Here is a 23,315-nt window from a genome sequence, read left to right on the forward strand (position 1 = left end):
TAGAAATTTGTAGATAGAAGACTTGGGTTTGAAACAGATATGGCCACTTAACAGCTGAACAAATCAGTTACCCTATTTGACTTTCCCCTCCCTTGTGACTGCCTTAAGTACTCGTAGTGGAACGGAGATGGTGTGGCAGTGCCTTGTAAAACGAAGCATTCTACCAATGTTGTTGCTATTATCATTTTAAGTATATTTGAGGGAAATGCTAGGGAGGGGCCTCAGAAGGTAGGAAGCCTTGGTATGAGATCTGGTAGAACAAATATTTGGAAATTAAAATTGGAAACAAAGGTGGAGTAGGTGAAAGAGGCTGTTGGACAGGTTTGTGTGCTGAACAAATGCTTATTTTGTATCACATTGCCACAGGCTCAGTGAATTAATGCACACATTTAAATATTTAAACCTTCTCAGCGTTCTCATTTAACAGGTACTGATGGTTCTTCTGTGAGTGGAAAATCAAAGCAGCCCATGGGACATCCTTTCTTTGGGGGAGGCGGCATAAGGGCATGAAAAGAGACTGTCACTGTCATGAAAACTTATTTGAATACCATAAAATGCAAATATTCAATAACAGTAAAAAAAAATGCAACTAAGAGTAAAAAAATAATGTGCAACATTTAACTCAGTGCAAAATGTCACTTTAGAGTTTCTCTGTATTTTCTTTGCAAGGCAACAAAAATAATGTACTGGTCTGTTTTTCCTCACCCACCACCTCATCAACTAGTATCAGAGAGAACAGGGCCCTACTCATGTGCTTTTGATCACAAGAGGGATATTAGCAGTTGAAATAGTTGACAGAAGAAGGTGACTTAATATATAACCTTGACACAGGGCAAGAAACCAAAATGGGATTTTTGTAGAATTATTTTGATAAAATTAAATTTGGAAATACGTATGATCCACATAAGGAGGGTAATGTAAGGAAGGCTTAAAATGTTGTTCATCATTTAAACATGAATTCCAAACGATTTTTACTTAACATGTGGTATTGTTAAACAGGTAATAGTATTCTGGACATATACTTTCTATCACATTTCTTAAATAAGGGTACTTCATATTTCATCAAAAATGTGCATGTTAACAGATGTAGTTTAGCCTTTGTCGAAAGACATGCAAGTATTTAGTATTTACATTAAATGGATTGCCTCAGAAATGCTGAATCCATGATATGCTCCTTTAAAAAGTAAAAAATATTTATTTGTAAGGTTAACTACAGTATCGGTATCTTCTGATATTTTAGATAGGATTAGTATTTTTGGACCTCTATTGGTTTTCACACTGTCATGCAAATTCTGGCTTGCTTTAGCACAATAGTCCAATTTCCATTGGCTATATAATAGGGTATACGCATTTTAATTGCTCTTTTTGAAAATATCACCAGGCAGTTCAGAATACCTTTTATTGATAATATCGTGACAGTCAAGGACCTTAGTATCAGCCAATGATAACAATATGGAATAGGGTAGAATTGAATAATGGAATGTATGAGATTGTCATTTTCATTCAATCTTGAACAATTGGAAAATGTTTTCTACTCAAGCTATATATTTTAGATAAGCACAGTTAGATATAGATATCACTAATGCAGAAAAAAACCACTTCTTTTAAGAATTCCTTAGGACTAAATGTTAATCAATACACATTTTATATATAATATGTACAGGCTTTGTAACCAAGTGCCACGCAACTAGGGCACACATATCAGTTACCTTGGTTTTCAAAGGTTATGTGTCAACTCTGCATATTATATGCCAGGGAGATACTATCAACATTTTTTGCATAATGTGCAAGTATTATATGGCCACAGAGTGTAATACAAATTAGTGGCAAAGTGCTGAGGGAAGGAATCCATGACAGATTCAGATGCACAAGGTTGAATATTACCTGTAAACTACCTGACTCTGCTAAGGTCTTAACAGCACGAAGCGTTATGTCATGCCCATCTTTTAAAAGTCTCTGAAATACATGGACACAGTGAAGTTTGTTCAAGGAAGTTTACCATAGTCTCTGGCAACATTGGGACTGGTATAAGCAATATATGATGTTGGGGGAGCCATGTGGAAGGTTACCCAGACAAACCTCTTGCAAAATGTGCCATCTTCCCTGAAAACAATTCTTCTCACTCTATCATGACCGTCATTGTTTATACACGTGCTTTTTCTTTTTTTGGTTTAAAAAGTCATATTAGCAAGATTATGCTGCTAAAGTTAAAGGGCCTAAGTGAGACTTTTATTAGTATTGTCATGTTGATTTCTTACACACACTCAGCAACTCACTGAAAACGTTATTTCCAAAGAAGTTAGGTTACTGGGAATGAGAAAATCTTATTCGCAACCCAAATTCTCCTTCTAAATGTTATTAAATCTCTGACACCTTATATTAGGTGTTGTGCTGGTGTAGAAAAAAAACACAAACTACCCTCTGCTCTAGGTTTTCCCTTTAAACTCAGAGAAAAGAAAGAAGATAGGTTATCTTTAAGCTTCCTGGCATATTATTCTATTTAATTATTATTTTTAATACACACTACTTTCTATTTTAACTCAAATTTCTTTTGCTTAAATGATTTTCTGAACCCTAGTAATAAGCAAGAATATTTAAAAGTTGTTCTCTCATTTAATGAAAAGAATTGAAAACTTTTCCAATATAATTTTAAGTTTACAGCAAACCAGGTGCCTTTGAAGTAGTTCAGATGTGCTTCAAAAGTAAATAGTAACTTTGAAAGATGAATTGGGAGTTTTCAGCGATCCCATTTTATTTTCTTAAGTTCAGCATTAAAGCAGTCCAGTTGCCCACTGATGGGCTCATCAGGGCCCAGGGAAAAGATGGGTAGGAAGAGAGTGGGCGATTTCAGAAGCAAAGGAAAACAAACACCTGCTAACAAGTAGGAAATCTTAAAAAGAAGCAGCAAAAGATAAAGTGAAAGTGAAAAAAAAATAACCAAAAACTGCAACACCGGCCCCAACACCTCACTTTATATCTTGCAGTTTACTGAGTTTTATGTTGCAAGAATTCTGAAGTGCGTGTTTCAATTCCAGGCATGTTATTATTTTCCTCATGGAGGTCTTATAGTTATGACATACACAACCAAATGAGCTCAGTTATTAAGTTATATTCCATTTACAACTTAAAAAAAAAACATTGCTTACTAAGGAGTTTTTAAACAGAAGGTCCATTTTTTCCCCTACTTATGTTACTATTAATGGCCTTTAAAAATATTCATACATCAGCTTAAAAAAGGTGTCGCCATGATGGAAGTATTGTGAAGTAAATGCAGATGAATCCATTCTAATCACCTATCTGCTAGAGACTGAATTGATGTCTTTGTTGGCGAGTCTTTTGACCATCCTCCTATCTCTGTCTATTAATATGTTAACCAAAAACAGGTTATCGTCTTCATTGTTAAACTTAAAAAGCGAGCATGTGTTTGTGATTTAAATATACAGTGTTTCAAGTGACTTTTCAATTGCTCTTTTTCAGATCTGTAAAATATCATCAAGAAAGTATTAACATGCATCTAACTGAGAGGGCCGTCTTGGATTCTGTAAGTTACTTCACATAAGCAGACAAACCCTACCATGTCATACCATACAAACAATTTTAATTGTGTAGTTACAGTCAATAACCACTCCTAATCAGAACATTTCTGCATAAAGAAAATTGTGATACACTTATAAAAACAGCCAGCTGTAACAAAATAGCTGGTGTTTTCATAGCCATAAACTCATAAAAAAGAAATAACACCTTTATACAGAAATTTTATACAGATGTAGCTTTAAAATTGATTGTAAACCAAAGGAAGACACATTGCAAACATCAATTATTTTCACATTAATTGCATAATTTTCTAAGGTGATCTATTAGTTTTATTTACCTAAGCTTATTTGCATGATAGTAAAAATTGCATACAACAGTAAGAGTGAAGCTTATAGTATGAATTGCTTGGATAACATAGAGCACTTTTTATAGGCAACTGTGTAAAGCACATTTTATCTATTTAAAACTTTTAAGACACTTTGTTTTACTGCCCATCAAAATACATTTATAAATAGAAAAGAATCAGTAATGGTAACAAGAGAAGCAATTTTACATTTAACGGAAACTTCCAAAAATTAATTACAACACGATGCTGCAGGATCTACAAATAAATAATGAGGACTAAACTGTGTTTCACATTTTCTTTTCATTTTTTAAAAAATCATGTAACAATGAGAATGAAAAAAAAATTACAGTGAACTTTTATTTCCAAAATAAAAACAAATTTGAATTACGGCAGTGCCATATAATACAAGGCATTTGTTGGCATATGTCATCTTTAAACTGCATTCCACAGTCTATAGTTCTTTTGTAACATACAATAGAGTAACAAACTCTTTTTTTCTTTTTTTTTTAAAACGAGGGGCGAGTTTCCAAAGATCAGTGTGAAGTGTTACAGAAATAATTAAAGGAAGGAAATAATAATCACAGAAGTTATAATGCTTGTTTGAGGCTCCAGAATAATAATTAAAAAAAAAAATCACTGGTATCATGCTTACGGGGTACACACCTAGGTGTGTTCCGTGAACACAAATTTTCATTTTTAATACCAAACAATCCGATGCTTCACCTGGGGCTGCCAAGCAGTTTGTAAAAGAGAGCAAAACGCTTAGTGCAGTCTGTATCATCCTTTCTCGACTTTCCTGTTTGTGCAAGTTTCTGAAGATTCATTGGGCAAACAATGGACAACAAGGTTTGCTGAGAGTACAGGGTGGACCTTCCGTGTCGTTAGTCAATTTCACTGGTGCGCATGGAGGAAAAGAAGACTTTCATCTCAGTCTTTGATGTCGGCGTTAATGTCTGTGTTCCCTTCCACCGCCAGCTCGTCCTCTAGTTTCACCGAGAAAAGGGTGTTAGCATTTTTGTCTTGGACACTCTCCTCCAAATCCTTAAGCAACTCCTCTTCCTTGTACTCGGCCACGTCCACCTCCAGGCCCGAGTTGTCCTTCAGCTTGCCATGATGTTTGAGATAGTACCGCTGGTTCTGAAAGAACTTGATGATGGTGTACTTGGGCAGGTCCAGCTGAGCGGACAGAGTCTGGATGGCCTCCTCGTCCGGGTACAGGCCCACGTCCTGGATGAAGCTCTGCAGGATGCCCAGTGCCTCCACCGAGATCTTGGTCCGCGGCCGCACCTTCTGCCGGCTCTCGTCCTCCGCCTCGGCGGGCGCGGCCACGGTGGGCTGCCGCGGGGGTAGCCGGGGCCCGGCCGGAGGCTGCTGCACCTGCGCCTGCGCGGGGGGCGGCGCCGGCTGCGGCTGCGCCTGCGGCTGCTGCAAGAAAGAAACAAAGCACAGGGTCAGCGGCGCGCTTGGCCACCACGCATGCAGGATCGGCCACTACACTGCGGCCTCTCCCACTGCGCATGCGGCCTCCCAACGAGTGAGCACGTGGTCAGGGATCCCACATGAACCTGCCTGGACTGGGACGGGGACAGGGATCCTGGGCGGAAAAGCAAGCCAGCTAAACGGCCCACAGTACTAGGAAGAAAGTCAAAATGATCACCAGGAAGGGAGGAATTAAGAGGGCTTGGGGGGCTCCTGGGCTTCCTCATCAGAGGTTAGGCTAGCTCACGGTGGCTGGAACTCAGCGCTCTGAAAATGTGAGCCATAAACTTCACCAGAATGATACGCATTAGAGGCGAAGACAGCAAAGCAAATTATGATGTCAATAATTGACAAAGATTTTAAATGAAGGCTGGGAAGTAAGGATTTCAAAGGCATTTTCGAAAGGTGAGCTGTGGAGACGTGGGGAAGGAAATGTGTGTTTTGTCCCATTTCACTGGATGGGTAAAACGCTGAGCAAGCATACGCATACAAAGTCTTATTTTCGTTACAAATAAAATGGGTAAGCCTCTGCTCTTCTGCAGCATAGCCCTTGTGAATCCAAAGGGTTTCTGAGATTCTCACGTGTGAATGTCCTACTAGACAGTTTCAATCTAACAGACACACAAGATTTCTTACAAAATTGCACTGGGCTGACACTGCAAGTTTTTTTCTTACCGAAAAATAAAGGTTCCATCCATCCCACAACGGCTAGCAAATTGTTTTGTCTGTACTAAATTCATATGTGATTAGGATTTATATTTAGTGTATACAGACACTTTTTCATAATTAGTATCTGTATATGTGCTGTAATTTCCATACACAATCATACATAACGTGTGACACATGCACATAATATATACACTCCATATCCAAGATTCTTATCAGCAAAGCAAATCAACCCGAGGAAGCCCAAAATACTAAAATGTTTGTACCGTGCCCTAAGCATTTCCTTAATCACCCTAAAGAAGCAATTTTATTAAAAACAAATTACATTTTCAAACAAGTACTATTTTTTTTTAACTTACCACATATCTTTTTTGTTTTTGTTTTTGCTAAACAGTAAATTTTTCAGGCTTTCACGATTATTTTAGTGCTTGATATCCTAAGGGATTCTCTTTTTCAATTTATCTTTAATATATAGTCAAAGGTTTTTTTCCCTTAGTGGATGGATAACGCTATTATTGTGTACATATGTATGTGTGTGTATATTCCTCCCCTTCCTGCGGCCCCTCCCACCAATAGCAATACCAAGAAATAATATGCAGGTGATTCAACAAAGAGAGCATAGAATTTTAGGACTCTAGAAGGCAATGGCATTTTCCCTGAAAGGGGAAAGTTAAAAGCGTCCCCTTAGATTTAACACAAATAATTTGTACAGCTCAAGTTCAATTTCAACACACTTCCTAAGCAACAACGACCTGGACCCAGAGCTTCCCAATCTGAATTCACTGGGGATGAAGTTAGTGGATCCACTCAGTGGATGAGTTGGAGACAGGTCACGGGACGTGACAAGCTGAGCCCGAGGCTGACTCTGCCAGCACAGTGATCTTCGGCCAGTGCCACGGTTAGCATGGCCTTTGCAAGGTTGAGCATCCTGACCAAGAGAGCAGGTCTTGGCGCCACCCTCTCTGTGTGTCCCTCTCTTGCTGGCATAGGTAACTTGTGCCTGCGCACCTGCGGAGCAGCACCACCCCACGGTGCAGGGGTTGGCAGGCCTGGCAAGAAAACGCCTCTAGACTCTCCTTTCCCAGGGGTCTTGCGAGAGGGGCTCTAAAGGAAAGACAGACAAACATGACTCACCCCTAACCTGTGCTCCCTAAGGCTGTGAGGATAGAGCTACAAAGTGAAGGCAGGGCCAGGGAGTCAGCAGCCAGAAGCCAATTTAGTTTCCCTCCCCTCCTCTCTTTTGGACAGAATCCAAGGTATACAGTTGTGATCCAATAAACTTCCTGTACAGAAATAGCAGTCATGCCTTTCCTCGGGGACAGTACTGGTACTCATTAAAAAAGAGGTGGCGTTCTAAAAATTCTGATTTTTCAAAAGCGACAACAAAATTCTTAAGCTCTCACACAACAAAACAACCCAATTCTAACAAAGACAGACTTGCCAAATAAGTGTAGAAGGGGGTTCCACCGCTTTGAGGGAGGGGAGATGAGAGGAGAGGAACACAATACACATGTTGGAAAACGTGTGTTCATTTCCCTTTTCTCCCCCTGAGCGAGATGGCAGTGTATTGTTATCTCTTGCTCAGAAGCCTATGTTTAGACTGGTGGAAAGAAGAGAAACGCTGGTTTCCCTGCTAAGTTTAAACCTCTATTTACCGAGTGTTATATTGAATTGGCCAAGGTAAACGAACCTGAATCTGCTCTGCGGGCACGTGGATGATGTGGGGCGGCCGGTCACCATGGTGATGCACCGCGTTGCTCTCCTGTTCATAAATGGCATCGCGTTCAGGCTGAGGGAGACTGAGGAACCTTCGGATCATGGAGAGGTTCTCCCACAGGGTCCTGTTTTCTGGAGAAGGATCTTCTTTCCAGCGTAATAGCTCACACAGCCACCCCTTAGAGACAAGGGCATAACAGGTCAGTTCAGGCTGATGGCAGGGGGAGGTGAAGAGGGGTCGGCTGACATTTTCCCTTAGGAGCAAAAAGGAAGGACCCTGTGAAGTTAACTTTTTTCACAAGCTAAAAACACTCTAGGACTTTCCCTGGTGGTGCAGTGGTTAAGAATCTGCCTGCCAATGAAGGGGACACAGGTTAGAGCCCTGGAAGATCTCACATGCCGTGGAGCAACTAAGCCCGTGCGCCACGACTACTGAGCCCACGTGCCACAACTACTGAAGCCCGCGGGCCTAGAGCCCGTGCTCCACAGCAAGAGAAGCCACCGCAATGAGAAGCCCAGGCACCGCAATGAAGAGCAGCCCCCGCTCGCCGCAACTAGAGAAAGCCCACATGCAGCAACGAAGACCCAATGCAGCTAAAAATAAAAAATTAATAAAGATAAAATAAAATAAAAAATAAAAACACCTCAATCTGTTTAAAAAAAATTTTTTTTTAACCTGTTAAGAGAGAATAGCTGTGGCTATCGCGGAAGCGGGCTCTCTTTCTAATACACGTTCAGATTTGCATCTTAAAGGAGGGTCCTATTTTTCAGACTCCAAGGGCAAGACCCATTTACCATGGAGTCTGCAGAATGTGTAAGAGGAGAAAAGCAAGGCTGAGTGTGCTTCTTGTCTGATGAGTGGCCATCTGAGGTTCTGAAGGTATTTAAGAAGGGCTAGGACAGGCTTTTAGAATAATTTTGTTTTCTAAAAGGATTCCCTAAGTTTATAATTTTTGTATTAGAAAGGCAACTCTGTGTGAACATGTGTATGTGTGAGTGTGTAGGAAAGGGAGAGAAAGGACGTGTGCAGTTATGTGAGCAAGAATGTTGTCCAAGGTAAGGCAATGTATTTAGAAGGAACATTAGAAGAATTCTCCAAGACGGAACTTTCCAGAAAGACACCTCAGAGTCCTGCCTGCTATGTACACACACGGTTCATCAAGTGAGCATTTTAATAGAATTCCTGGGCTAAGAGACAAGGAAATGTCCAACGAATGCCAAAACCTGAACTTCTCTGATGCCTCCTAAGGCCCAGTTTTTGATCCTCAGATTCTCAAGAACCAAGTGGTCCAACAGAGTATGCTGTCTCACATTCTCATGTCTCACATTCTCTAATCATCATCTCAAACCTTCTTTATCTTGGCCGCCATGATGGACACTAAGCAATGGGGTGGACAGGGAGAGGGAAGAGGTCCCACCCACACCCCCTTCACCAGCCAAGGCAACCAGCCCCAGCTGCCGTGCTGCCTGTCGTCAGCCTACAACTATACTCTTTTCTGGAGAAATGTCTTGGAGCCATCGCGCCTGGAGATGCCCGGATGCTTACTCCACCCCCCTCACTAGCCCTTTCACCCTGGGGTGGCCAGTGACTGGCTGACCCACCCTCTTGCCCCACAGTGACGACTCACTCTACCCTTTAGAGATGGCCAGAGATGGCCCTCCCCAATCTTCTTACTGCCTTTCCCCATCAATACGGACTTTACCTGAGACCACATTCTTTCCTGACTTCTTCCTCTTTCTGGTCCTCCTGAACACCTGCCAGGTCCCTCACCAAATCATGAGCCCGATTCCTTATCTTAGCCTCTGTTTTAGGGAACTCGACCTAAGACAAAGGGGTTTCTTGGAAATTCTAAGTAAATTAGTTGGACGGGGATGGAAAGAGCACAGTTTAGTATCTGATTTTTAGAACTGGCCAAAGGGAGTTGCTTTTTTGTTGTTGTTACTTCTGGGTGACATCAGAAAATGGTGTGACTTTCCTTTCCTTCTTCTCAAACTGAACCACTGGAGAAATTCTCTTCTAACTGTAATATACAGTGGGAAGAAGCAAGGCCTATTCTCCCTGAAATGGCCTATCTGAAACATTTTAAAAGGAAAGATGGAGACTGATAACACTAGCTTTCCAAGGCACACCTACCACCCAGTCAAGGGTGACAGGTGCTAAACCTCATGACAGCTACTAATCTTAACCCTAACTAAGAGGCCTTTGATTCTCCTTTCAACACGTTAATTAAACAAATAATTAACCTACGGACGGTCATGTAATCATGCACTCATTTGATGCTACTGAATGCATAATTCCAGGCTAAGAGAACAGACAGTAAACTGAAGATTTACCTGAAAGAATATTAGCTCAATAAAAAATAAAAGTAATTGTGATGACAGTGTCACTGAACGTGCTTCTCTTCTAACCATGGCAGTTCTATGCTTCTTTCTGGAATCATATGGTGACATGTCACATTTTAGCTCTATTTATGTGAATAGAACATTAACTACAAAACTGTATTTAAGTATTTGAAATATTTGAGACCCACTTGCATACGGTGCCCCAGAGATGTTTATTTAGCTCTTACTGACAAATATTTGCTCTCTCGATTAAGCCATGAAAATATTTTAGATTTTCCTACATCTAAGCTATTTCTTTACACTTTACCTCTATGTTTTGATGCAGGGTAGGTTTTAGATCTGTCCTCCTGAAGGCTTGAATATTAACTACGGTTAAGATTACCTCCCACACCCTTGTCTCCATTCTTCAGCTATGGCAATTGACAGGCCTCCATGCCTAAACACAGCAAATTGCTGCAATTTTATTTACTGTTCAAGAGATGTTAGAAGGTTCATCAAGAACAGAACAGTTTTTTTTCCCTTTACTTAGCTAGCATTATACTATTGCAATAAGTGCTTAACATTGAGCATGTCTTTTTTTTTTAGCAATAAATGCTTGTAACTAAAAATTGCTAAAAGTTAAATTAAGAACGATTCATGTAAGAAAATCTTCTCAGAGAAAGCTGAAGAACTCCAATAATTTTTCGAATCCTTTTAGAAACTTTTAAAAGTAACACAGAGATCAGTTAGCACTTGCATATATGTGAAAAAAACAAACAAACATGTGGATCACAGATGTTCTTTGGAAAAGAAAATCATTAGTTCTTTTAAAATGGCTAATAATGATAGTTAATTCCTAAACAATCACACTCATGCTGGTTTCACAAATATTTCAGAAAAAGAGCCCTGACTCATTCAACAAATATTTTGCTCATATTGTCACTTCTTTGTCTCTATACTTATGAGACGGATTCTTATTTTTATTAATTGTGCATGACTAACATAACATTTCCAGTAGTTTGCTATTAACCTCTGCCCTTAAATAATACTTCTAATTCCTTATCTAAAAATAATGTGATGAATTATAAATCTGAAGCATGTCTCCGCTAGCCTTTCAAGAGACATGATGATTTTAAGAGACTGAAATCAGATGCTTCTTAGAAAAATATTTAACGGTGCGTGCAGCTGGGAACTGTTAGTTCTACAAGGGTATTCCAAAAAACAAAAATGGGGGGAGGAGCGGTGTGCTGTGCATCGCCCTCAACAAATAACGGAAAACAGATATTCTGACAGGCCAGTTCTTTTTGTCAGCAGAGAAATCAACTGGCTCATTCCCAATTTACAATGGCAAAAAGAAGATCAATTTATTATAATACCATTTAAACACGTCGGAATATTCTGACGCCCTCAAATCCTATCGATCGAGACTCTATTAATGATGACAGTAATCTGATCTATGCTTTGCAGAAAGTGACGAAAAAAGCCAAACGCTTTCTAATTCCCCAATACCTTTCCCTAGGTCACTTCTCCATAAGCCATGTTATTAGGGCAAATAAAGACAATGATATGTCAGAATACTGGTAATATGTAACAAATAAAAATAATGATTTCCCTATGTACTAGATTGGTTTTTTAAATGATACATGCATAGATTTACTGGGTGGAGGAGGTGAATAAGGTGCAGCACTTTGTTGCAAAATGTGAACATAATTACCTTTTAAGCCAGGTCTCTGGGACTTAAAATATCATAAGACCATAGGCGGGGGTAGGGAACTGCTCTGACAATTAAATTAGATCACAACTGTTCTGAACAGTAGAAAAGACAGGAGACTAACAGCCTTAAAATAATGAGACTGATCTATTCTCAGAAAACTAAAATGGCACAAGGAACAACCTAAACTTTAAATGTAGTTAAATTTGCCAAGCAACATTACGCTGCATACAAAGAGGGCAAAATATAAACAGTAGCCACATGTAAATAAATAAGTAAAACTTTCAGGATGTTCCTACTTTTCAAACTGACAAAGTTTAATTTGACACCTTCTGTTCTAAACCCTTTGTTTCTATTCAAAATCACGCCTTGAGCTGTTGCTATCAATCACAGCACTTCCCCTATTAGTTAAAAAAACTGGCATGGACCCTGAACAAGCTGAAAATGCCATGCAGATGAATTCTGAGATAATATGTTCAAACCTGTTATATACAACACAAATCCTGTAAAGTTATGTATTGTAAACCTACATTTATTGAGAACTAGAAGTCTTGAATCCATCTGCCACAAAGGAAATACTGTTATGTACTTCATAGGAACCAAGAACCATCTGTAAATGTCTTACCACTGTAAGCAAGAAAATGGGTGAAGATGCTAAACCTCAGACTGTATGAAATCAGTAACATTCTTTGGACTGGTTTTGGTTAGGGAATCTATGAAAGACATGGAAGATCAGAGGGGGAGAAAAAGGAAAAGAGAAAATGCAGAACGACTGCCAAACCAGTACTGAAAAAAAGCAAAACAAACTCAATGACAACACAATGGCAATTTATCATGGTCCATGAAACACATGACTGTATGCTCATTTTAAAGGAAAAATTAGCAGTTCTAAACTCAATATTCTAATGATGTGCTTTACCGACAGAATCTTGTTGTACCACATTGAAATAAAAATCCTGGCACCTTCATCTCTCAGCTGCTTAATTTCCACCCAAACTCAATCTCTGATTTCCACTCCACTCTTTTTAGAACAGTTAATTTGCCGCTTGTATCATTTTAACAGATAAGGGGTGCACAGTGATTTTTAACTGAGTCAGGAAAGCAACCTCATTTCACGAATGAATTTATTGTACCTAGGAAGCCTCACACACATAAAACGAGAACCCTTACAAGGCCTGGTCTGTGACAGAGCTGGGAGCAAGTAACACAACTAGTTTTCCAGGGGAAAAGAGACTTCAGTGTTCTCTGAGAGAAAAAAAAAAGTCACTTAATACAACATACAGATATGTATATATTATCTTTATGTACATATACATTTTAAACCCAAGAGCTATAAAAAGAGAAAGAAAATGACAAATAATTCGCCCTGCAACTAAGAATGAAAAAACATTTAAAAAAACCCAGAATGGGTAATTTGAGTTCTAAAAAGCAAAACATTTCACAGTCTGTATTTATTCTCCCACCCCTTACCCTCATTTTTCATGTGTTATTTGCAGGAGTATTTTGTTCCAATCTCTGGGGCATATAGTATAATAATATATGATATTAAAAGAAATCAATCTAAATAGGGAGGTATTTGATACAAACATTCTAGTGGAAAGCATGAATTACATTTTAGCAAGTAGTAGGAACAGGATTAAGTACATAATCCATTAAATAGTACTCACACAAAAAAATTTCAGTATTGTAGACTAAACTACACCAGGCATTTTGAATGAGTACATTTTCAACAACAACTAACTAGAGAGCTAGCAATTTATCATTCAGCAAATAATTTTCTATTTTTAAAAGAATCTGTTACTTATGCTAATGAAGACAGTTTTTAATTTGCCCACAAACATGCTAATAGAGGGCAATTTTTTTTTTTTTAATTTACAAAGCTATCTGCGCTCGCGGGTAATTTCATATCAATGTTCTATAAGCTGGGGTGGGGCGGGAAATGGGTTCTAATTGTCAGAGCTACTGAATCTTTTACCCCAACATAAAGGTTGAAAGATATCACAAAAGATGTAAAGTGACTAATGATGTTTTAAACCACCCCCTGAATGTTCCAGAAGAGTTCCATTTTCACACTTTTTGTGCTTTATATACACTCTTCCTCAAATATAGTATTAAAACATATTACTTCTTCCAGGCCCCTAATGCAGAGACACACAAGGCCTGATGGGGGTACAATCCCACTTCTGGGTGTGAGGCCTGCATCCTTCCTTCACACACCAACTTTAAACCTTTTTTTTCAAGAACAATCATAACACTTTGAACAGTGAGAAACAAAACAGTGGCAAAGCACTACTGAAAGCATTTTCAATTATTTACTAGGTTAAAAGGGTGAAATGATACTTTAAATACATCAGATTTCATCGTCTGGGCCATTTTTTGGTGGCAAAGTGGTATTGATCTTTCCAAATGCTGAAAATTAACTATTTTCCAGAAGGTCATTATTTGATTAAAGGCATTAAAGTTGAAGGCAAAGAAGCGATGCACTTTTTTCTCCCCATTCAAATCATCATATAATTTAATAAAAACCATCCCATCATGTCCTGTAATAAAAACGCTTATCTTAAGATATTGTTCTTTACCTAACATATTAACCTTTAAATGTTATGAAGTTCTTGAGGAGAAAAACCTTTGCTAAAGCAGATTATTCTATAACATAATGAGAGGTCCCCACCATTAACATTAATAAAGATACATGTTCTCTATGGAATTAGCAGGAAATACATGAATCTTCCTTCCCAGTTTACTAATATCTACTTTGTGTAAAGAGAATTTCAGCAGGCACTACAAGTAACTTTTTCCTGCTAAGTTAACATTGGTCGGATTCAAGAAAACATGGGAAATAAATCTGAACAGAGGCGCAGCAATAAATGCATTTGCCATTCGAAAAGTAGCATATTATACTCACTTTATTCAAAGATGGGTTTTAAAAAGAAACATACTTAAATGGAATATATGTATATGTATCTCCAAACATATTTTATTTTCAAGGTGTGGTTTCTGATGCTTGTATTTTTGCTGGGGGAAAAAAAACCCAATCATACTAGTTTTTTAAATCATTACTATTTTAAACGTCTAAACTGTTACTGTTTTAAACTCTCTCCAGACTCTATAGTTTATTTAAGGGACTCAATATCTTAGCCAAAAATCTGTGGGTTTCCATACTGCGGTAGTAATAGGACATAAAATGGCTACCCATAAATTTCTCACTTGAGTAGATTTTTGCCACTTTGTCTTTAAGAGGTTAAGCGCACTTAGCAGAGTTTCTGGAGGTTTGGCATTTGCGAAAAGAAATGTTTCTACAATCTAGGGGAAGCTCACATTAAAATTTAGTGAATTTAGAAGGAATATTCAGAATCACTGGTAAATGATTTTTATTTTTCAATTTTGTTTAAAATTTAACCAAGCCAAAAAAAAAAAAAGACATCATTTGTTTTCTGTGGTTTGATTGTTCACCTTTTTTACCTTCTCAAAGCCACTGACTTGAGGGAACACGTAAATATGGTGTTTTATTTCTTTTCCTATAGATTGTTTGGTTTGGAACAAGATTATCAGATGGCCAGGGTAGATAAAAACATAAAAATGGTTCTCACTTAAGACTGTCAGTAAAGTTTTAAAGAATATTTTCAAGAAGAATCTGAGAAGGAGAAAAAGGAGGACTGAAGATAAAACTATGAAATTTCTAGGGCTTCCCTGGTGGTGCAGTGGTTGAGAGTCCGCCTGCCGATGCAGGGGACACGGGTTCGTGCCCCGGTCCGGGAAGATCCCACATGCCGCGGAGCGGCTGGGCCCGTGAGCCATGGCCGCTGAGCCTGCGCGTCCGGAGCCTGTGCTCCGCAACGGGAGAGGCCACAGCAGTGAGAGGCCCGCGTACCGCAAAAAAAAAAAAAACTATGAAATTCTAGACAACATATTAAACTAGCTGGCAAGAAGATAATCTCTTAATTCGACTGAAACAGAGAATTTCCAAAGAAAGCCTTCATTTTACTTTTAAAAAAGTATATTTGGAAGATATCTAATTTAAAGATTATTTTTTTTATAGGCTTCAAAGCTGCTTTCAGGATGGTTTCTTCAAAGTTTAAATGAAACAAACAAAAATCTGGCTTACATGTCCGATACCTGAATACAGACTTTGAAAAAGAATTTGTTTTTCCCTCTCAATCCAGGATGTATTTTTGACATTACATAAGTTTCAGTGATATGGTTTGGCTCCTGTTTAACATTTATACTCTCTGTCTTAAAAATCTTAAGGGAGGGGAGGGATAAATTAGGAGTTTTAGATTAACATGCACACACTACTATATATAGATAACCAACAAGGACCTACTGTATAGCACAGGGAACTATACTTACTATCTTGTAATAACCTATAATGGAAAAAAATCTGAAAAAAGAATAGATATATAGATATTAAACTGAATCACTCTGCTGTACACTTGAAACACAACATTGTAAATTAACTATACTTCAGTTTAAAAAATCCAGAAAAATAAAAAATAAAATACCGTATCTGTTTGTTTAAAAAAAAAATCTTAAGTTCTTATTTTCTCCTCACTCTTCATAGCAAGTGTCATTAAAAGACAGAAAACACCATACTCCCAAGGTTCATGCTGTAATACTTGCATCAATTTTCACCTCTGTTTCTACCATAAAGAATTGTCTGCTCCTTACCATTCTGCCCACCACTGACTTGTCAGCGCTGGGGTACATTTTCCTTGAATGATGCTCTTAGGTACCAAACACTCTTTTTAATTATGTCCAATGGACAATTATCTTAATTTCTGAACAAAACAGCCTTTGAGTAATCACTCCTTTTCCTCTCTTAACTTAGGGGAAAGTGTATATACCAATGATGACTAGAGCTTTGGGGAAGAATGAGAAAACAAGGGTTATCATAGAGTTGTGATCCCTACAAGAAGCAAATAAATACGATGCTTGACTTGGCCTGTGGAACTTCCTGATAGGTAAATACACAGGTTTACTTAAGCTTTCTTGAATCCCCTTCGTCCTCTTTGAGATGCCCTTGGAAAAGGGAGGCTGAGATGAAAACCACTGCTCTGGTCTTTGCTTTCAAACTACCCAAAGTTATCCTCTGCTCAAAATGACCTTCAAAGCTTCCCAAGACAGAGAAAAAGGTCACCCTCCCTACAGGTCACTGAAGGTTCCTTCAATCACGCTTAGGTCCTAATTCATCGGACCACTGATTAACTGTTGCCCATTTCCCCACATTCTACTCCCATTCCCTATACTGTTCTCTCCCTTTTTTTCCTGCCCACCCAAATACGAACACTCCTTCCAGTTACTGTCAATCACCTCAGTATACCAGTTAAGGGTTACATCCTGTTATAGGCATTTACGTATGCAACCTTGAGCAAATTACCTCTCTGAGCCCCAGATCCTCCTCTACAAAGTGCAGATAATAATGGTATTCATCTCAAAAGACTGTGGCTGGTACAAATGAAATAGGATACGTTTAGCCCAGTGCCTGGTCCGTGATAACTACAAAAAGGTCTGATGGACTTAACCAAAAGTGTTTCCCTTAAACGGCTCACAGTACATTTGGGAAGAGGCGACATTCAAAAATAACTACTAGAGCAAGGCAGTATGCAGTGAAGGTCAGTGAGGGGCAGATATCCAGTGGGAACCAAGAGGAGAGGAAGAAGAGATGCACTGGGGTGGTCAAGGAAGTCTTTGCTGATGTAGAGTCATGTTGCTTTGGCTTTTAAGAATGGGCAGTATTTAGAGTGGGAAGAATAATGAAAAAAAAAAGATTAGCAATATGCTAGGAAAAATAGGTAGACTAGCTGCTTTGGAATCCATTCTTTGGTCATTGCTTTCTACCATACTTTCTTGAGGATGCAACTTAATTACTGTGACTTCATCTCCTCTTTATAATGTACTTCTAAGATCTACTTGTTAAGAAAGCCTGGATTTTCATTTTAACACCTATTCTACTACTGACTAGCCCTGTAACCTTGGTCAAGTTCCTTGAGTTCTCTAGATCGCAATTTTCTCCTCTGTAAAATGGGGGTAATGTTACCACCACTCACAGTGTTGTAAGAATTAGTGAGATAATTCACGCAAGGGGCTTGGTGCACAGTAACAGTATGATGAATGTCAGCTGTTATTATTTTTATTATTGTTGTCATTATCACAAAGATAATGCAAAGGAATGTGAAATATCTAGGGAGTTCACGAAAATAATTCAGCTACCACATCCCAACCTGAACCCACTATCTTCCTTCCACAAACGAGGCTCCTCCGATATAGTTTAACTCAATTAACAGCATCACCACTCACCCAGTCACCTGGGCTGAAAGGCTATGATTTGAAGTATAAATTGGTATATACTTTCTGAAGCGCAAGGTGGAAATGTTGAACATAGAAATGACTAGCAATTACCTTTAAAACACAAATGCCTTTTTTGATCCAATAATTCTACTTCTGAGAATTAATCATAAGGAAATAATAAAGATGTATACAAATATTTAACTTAATAATGTTCACATTAGCATTATTTGTGACAGCAAAAGTTGAATACAACTTGAATATACCTCAATAGGGAATTAAAAGGTGGGTAGAGCATATGAATGAATGAAAGGCATATATATGCACATACACATGTGCACGCACATATATGTGTATGTATGCAAAGAACATAAATCAGGTTATCGCTAGTTAATTAGGATTATGGTTCTTATGTTCTTTCCTCCTTTATGCCTGCATTACAATTTTTTTTTCTAGATTGGCTAGTACTGTTTTTTAATTAAAAAAAAGGAACATAGCAAACGGCTTCCATTTAAAAATATGATTTTTCTTCTTTGCTTCCTCCATAAGCGAACAATCATGAATTCCTGTCAATTCTACTCCTTCAGAAGGCGTCTTGAATTTGTTCCTTCTTTTCCATTCCTACTGCTCTGGTTCAGGCCCTCAGCATTTCTTCCACGAACTAAGGCTGATGGGTTCCTTTATTCCAATCCACCCCCATCTCTGTTACCTGAGTTACATTTATCATAAACAAATGTCAATGCAAAGAGCCCCCTGAACAGCATACTCTACACTTTCCTTCACCCAAGGGGCTTGGAGACGCTTTAAGGCTCACACTTGAATGAGTGAGTGTAAAAATATAGCAAAAGATTTCCTGCAACACTGAAGCGGCAGTAAGCTGGGGGATCAGAGGAAAACAGAAAAATGGCACAGTCTGGGACATTTAGTTAGTGGCAAAAAACTGTATACACCTCTACAATTCCTGAGGGCATTGTATATTGTAGCAAAGTCCAACAACTTACATTCATAATAATGTTGCATTTCAAAGGAATAAGATTCAAAGCAAGCTGAGCCTAGCAGGTTTAAGAGGCAGAGAAGCACTATTAAAGGCTTCTATCAAAGGCAAATACATTAGACTGTTTAAAGCAGAAGCTTCCTGGGAAACTTACCTTTTCCCAAATCCCTTGACCCCAATAAATATGTGCTCTTATACTATAATATTATGAAGCAAATTTCTTATCATGTTGCATTCTTAAGTCACTATTAAAATTTTACAATATTTATTTTTCTCTTCAAAATTATGATGATCACTAACAAAAACTGTTGCTGAGTATCTGTATATGCCATGCGCAAAAAAAAAACTATAAAAATATGAACCTATAAAATGAATAATTTTTAGGTTATGATTGACTCGATACACTGGTTTGTTTGCTGACAAAAATAATCTACTGTCAGGTTAATTTAAACAAATATTTCTGCCACTGCATTTTTAATTGATTTATATAAAACTTTTCAATATTGCAGATATCTCCTCAGATGAGCTATACTTCCCATTATGCATATTGAGGGGCTGGGAATTAAAAATTTAAATCTTCCCTCTATGATATTCTAGGAGAGATAACAAAAGAATTTTTAAAACCAGGGGAAGGCAATTCGGGATTGTAAAAGTTATGGGACTCATATCTTAGAGGAACAATCAAGCGGGCAGGGTCATTACAAGCTCCCAAGTTGCTTATGATTTTGCTGATAAAGTAACACCCATTTTGTGGCCAAAAACCACATCATTTTACCCATTATGCAAACCGACTCATCAGAAGTCGGCTTAATTGAGGGACTCAAATTTCGGGATTCACAAGTAGGCTTTAAAAAAAGAAAGCGTAAATATTTCTAGAAGCATCGTGGGGGTCCCAGTGATAATGGCCAGGTTAGAAATTTACCAGTGAAAGGAGACAAGGGAGGCTGGGGCCACTAAGGCTGGCAGTTGCACCTCACAACCACTGGTCCTGTGTTACACTGGGGAGAGCAAGTCCAGAGAGGGGCCGGGGCAGGACAGGGGTGGAGTCTGGCCCTATCCTGTCTTTCTGAGCACAGGGTCCCCCGCTGGGACTACCTCAGGAATATGCCCACTTTTGTGAGGGCAAAATTGTGATCAAATGAATTTGCTTCTGAATCATCCATCCTTCTACAAAAAACTACAAGGCGCCATCTACGTGCCATCTACTGTGAGGCTAAGAGATGCGGGGACAGACATAAACAGGAAATTATTTCTCCCAGCACTTACTGTCCAGTGAGGTAAGAACAGCTTGAACTTCATGTGTAAGCTGATAGCAAAGGTGTAGTTTAACTGGCAAGAAGTTTCTAGCCTAAGGGCAAAGGTACTCTCTCCTCGAATTCCAGCACTATATGCGGGCATCTGAATGCTAGAGAAATGTTGCCTGTAAGGTTTTTGTGGTTGTTTGAATGTCATTGCAATGATCTGATCATAAACCCTGCTTACATGCTCTGGAGTGAAGGGCACTTGAAAAATAAGCATCGAAAAAGTAATAAACAAATAACAATTCTTTCCCAGGCAAATTCAAGAATTCCTCAGCCAACGTGTTAAAAAAATATATAATTTTTTCTTCCAACACACAACTTATCTAATCCTTGGTCTCATCTCTTTTGTGCCATGGACCCTTCTGGCAGTCTGGTAAAGCCCACTGTTTTCAGAACAATGTTTTTATGTGCCTGAAATAAAATGCATAAAATTACGAAGAAAACCAACTGTACTGAAATACAGTCATCCAAATTGTATCATACAGTAATATATGTGCTTCTTTATTAACGTACCAAACAGCAAGATCTAGGAACAGATCTAATAACTAACGTAATTTCAGAGTGATGAGCAAAAATAGTATTTTGCGATATCTGCAATAAAAATGTGACATGAAAATATTTGTGATTTTTATTGGTGACAAATTCATAGGTATTGCTAATACTACTGTGACTTGTTGCCTATATTGATAATTAAATAAAATGTCAAATTTCAGTAAGACATTAGTGAAAATAAAGTTTTTTTATTCTATTCAAGTTCATGCATGGACCCCCTGGGGGAAGACGGGACAGAGGTTAAGAACTCCTGAAGAGGGTGCCCCCTCCAATATATATGTGTCTGTATACATCCACAGATACATACACATATATATTTCAAATATTATTCCAGAACTATCTTATATAAGCTCCTAGTAGATTACAAAACTTTGGTATTTATAAGTTCTTGGAACAGATCTGCTTATCATGTTTGTTTGTTTGTTTGTTTTCTGCCACTAAAGGACCATGCCTCTTAGAGATGGGTTGGAGGGAAACAGTTAATCACTAGTTAATGGTTCCCAGACTGCGTCCTGAGGAGGCCCAGCTTTCCACCAGGGGTGTTTCAGCAGTGCCCTGGTTGTGTGTGTACGTAGGGTGGGGTGTTGATGAGAACACCCCGCCCCCAACCAATCTTCAAGTCAATCAGAACGGGGGAAGACTTTTATCCCATTTATGTATTTCAGTTCTAGATGAGCTTTTGTTCATAAAACAACAGTTTTACAGCTTGAAATTTCTTGACTGACAATTGCACTAGCACATATATATACTTCACTGTTTTTCCCTGGTCCTGTTACAATCTCAGTAAATGGGTTTACCACCTCTGAATCAAGAAAGCATCCATACTCTGACTTAGTTAACTAACGTCATACCACCCCAATAACTATAAAGGTAAGCAAGATTAGTAGAGTATCCTTTGAGAAATGTCTGTATGTGCCAGGAGAGGAACACTATCAATTTTCCAAAGACACCTGGATTTCCCAAAGAGAAGAGGATAAAGTAGCAGGGCAGATACAGGATGGAGGCGGGGAAAGGAATGGAATTAAGGCAGGTGCTTGCTGTTGCGGGGTGGAGGTAGAGGGGGGAAGGCTTACAAATCAAACACCGGTTTTTCTTTCCTCTCATCACCTCTTCAAAGAGCAAATGGTCACAAAGGACATGCCCTTAAGATCTGAGAACAAGGCAGAAGCAAGCTAGTCACAGGATTAAAGAAAGAAAAGAAAGTGAGTAGGAAAGAGGGTAAAGGAAGTGGGGATAGGTAGAAAATGAGCACATAACCATCTCATCACTTTATATTATATATAACGCAATGCTAAGTTTATCCAAAAATATAAACACAATTTTCTGCCTAGAAATTAAGCTTGATGGATAAGGCTTTAGTCCTTATGGTTACCCAGGGTCCAAGTTATTTAGTCTCTTTAATCAAAATACTAAAATAAAATCATTACCCATTAGGCTATTACCCTTCCCCCAATCTCCAAACACACAAGCAAAAATTAATTGCAAGCCCGGAAGAAAGCAGGCAATTTAGACAGCAACAGCCTGGCATGGACTGAGCTGGATTTCCTAATAGCATTTGTCTGTTTGTGAATGTATATTTTATTTATAGCCTTCACTTTCTTGATCGTATTGAAAGTAATTTATTTTTACCTAATCTGCATTGCATTTAAACCACCAAATACTCCATCAATGAACCAGCCAAGTAACACCCTGACAAGTAGCCTAGTGTTGGTACCAGAAGTAAAATGGGTAAACATTTAAAGGAGACACTTGGGGACGGGCACTCCTCAGCAGCTATTAAACGCTTGCTACAGGTACCAAGTTACAAACTGCAAATATGGGCTTCAAGATGTTCCTTCACATCAGCAGCCATTCCCTGCCTCCTCCTCCTGGTTTACTCTCCATTTCACGAACCTCTTCCAAACCTGTGATTTCTCACGGACTGAGTCTATTTTTTCCTCTTTGATGTGCTGTCCTGCCCTGAAGAACTTTCATTAATCCCCCAAAATTGAGAAGTTAAAGGTAGACTTTCAGGCATCAGTTAAAAACCCCAAAAAGACATGTTAAAGGGGGAAACTCTTTAGCAATCTCTAAGTCATATGGTGTTGGCAACCACTACCTCACCACATAGTAAGCCAAGCCCACGCCCAGCTGAATGAAGCTCACCTCCTCTCTATAGTGTCCTGACTTTGCTAGGTCCCTGATGAGAGAGGGGGATCTTCCAGTTTTCTAGCAACAAGTCTCAGATGAAATCATATCAATCTTGAGCTCATCTCACACTGTATAACACGGAGTTCATGCCCTGGATTCCAAACAATCAGTTCTCCTCACTATATGCCACTCATAAATAATCCTTTTGGGCTACAGACCTCAAAATAGCACTTTGTCCCCACAAACTAAGCCCTTCCATTATTCAAAACCTTGCCTCCT

The 23,315-nt window shown here is 38.7% G+C and overlaps 1 protein-coding gene across 3 annotated transcripts in view; it reads right to left on the reverse strand.

Annotated features, from left to right (window-relative positions):
• Positions 1–3,390: 3,390 nt before the first annotated feature.
• Positions 3,391–23,315, reverse strand: part of SATB1 (SATB homeobox 1) — a 79,955-nt gene continuing 60,030 nt past the window's right edge. For all 3 annotated transcript variants that reach the window (XM_028490210.2, XM_024115214.3, XM_028490205.2), the window contains 2 exons: positions 7,716–7,919; positions 3,391–5,305 (listed from right to left, as the gene is read on the reverse strand). In XM_028490210.2, coding sequence (XP_028346011.1) covers positions 4,808–5,305; positions 7,716–7,919 — 702 coding nt within the window. In that variant the 3' untranslated portion in view covers positions 3,391–4,807. The remainder of the gene's footprint in view (positions 5,306–7,715; positions 7,920–23,315) is intronic.

This window comes from Physeter macrocephalus, chromosome 1 (assembly GCF_002837175.3).
Source record: "Physeter macrocephalus isolate SW-GA chromosome 1, ASM283717v5, whole genome shotgun sequence".
Classification (NCBI taxonomy): Eukaryota; Metazoa; Chordata; class Mammalia; order Artiodactyla; family Physeteridae; genus Physeter; species Physeter macrocephalus.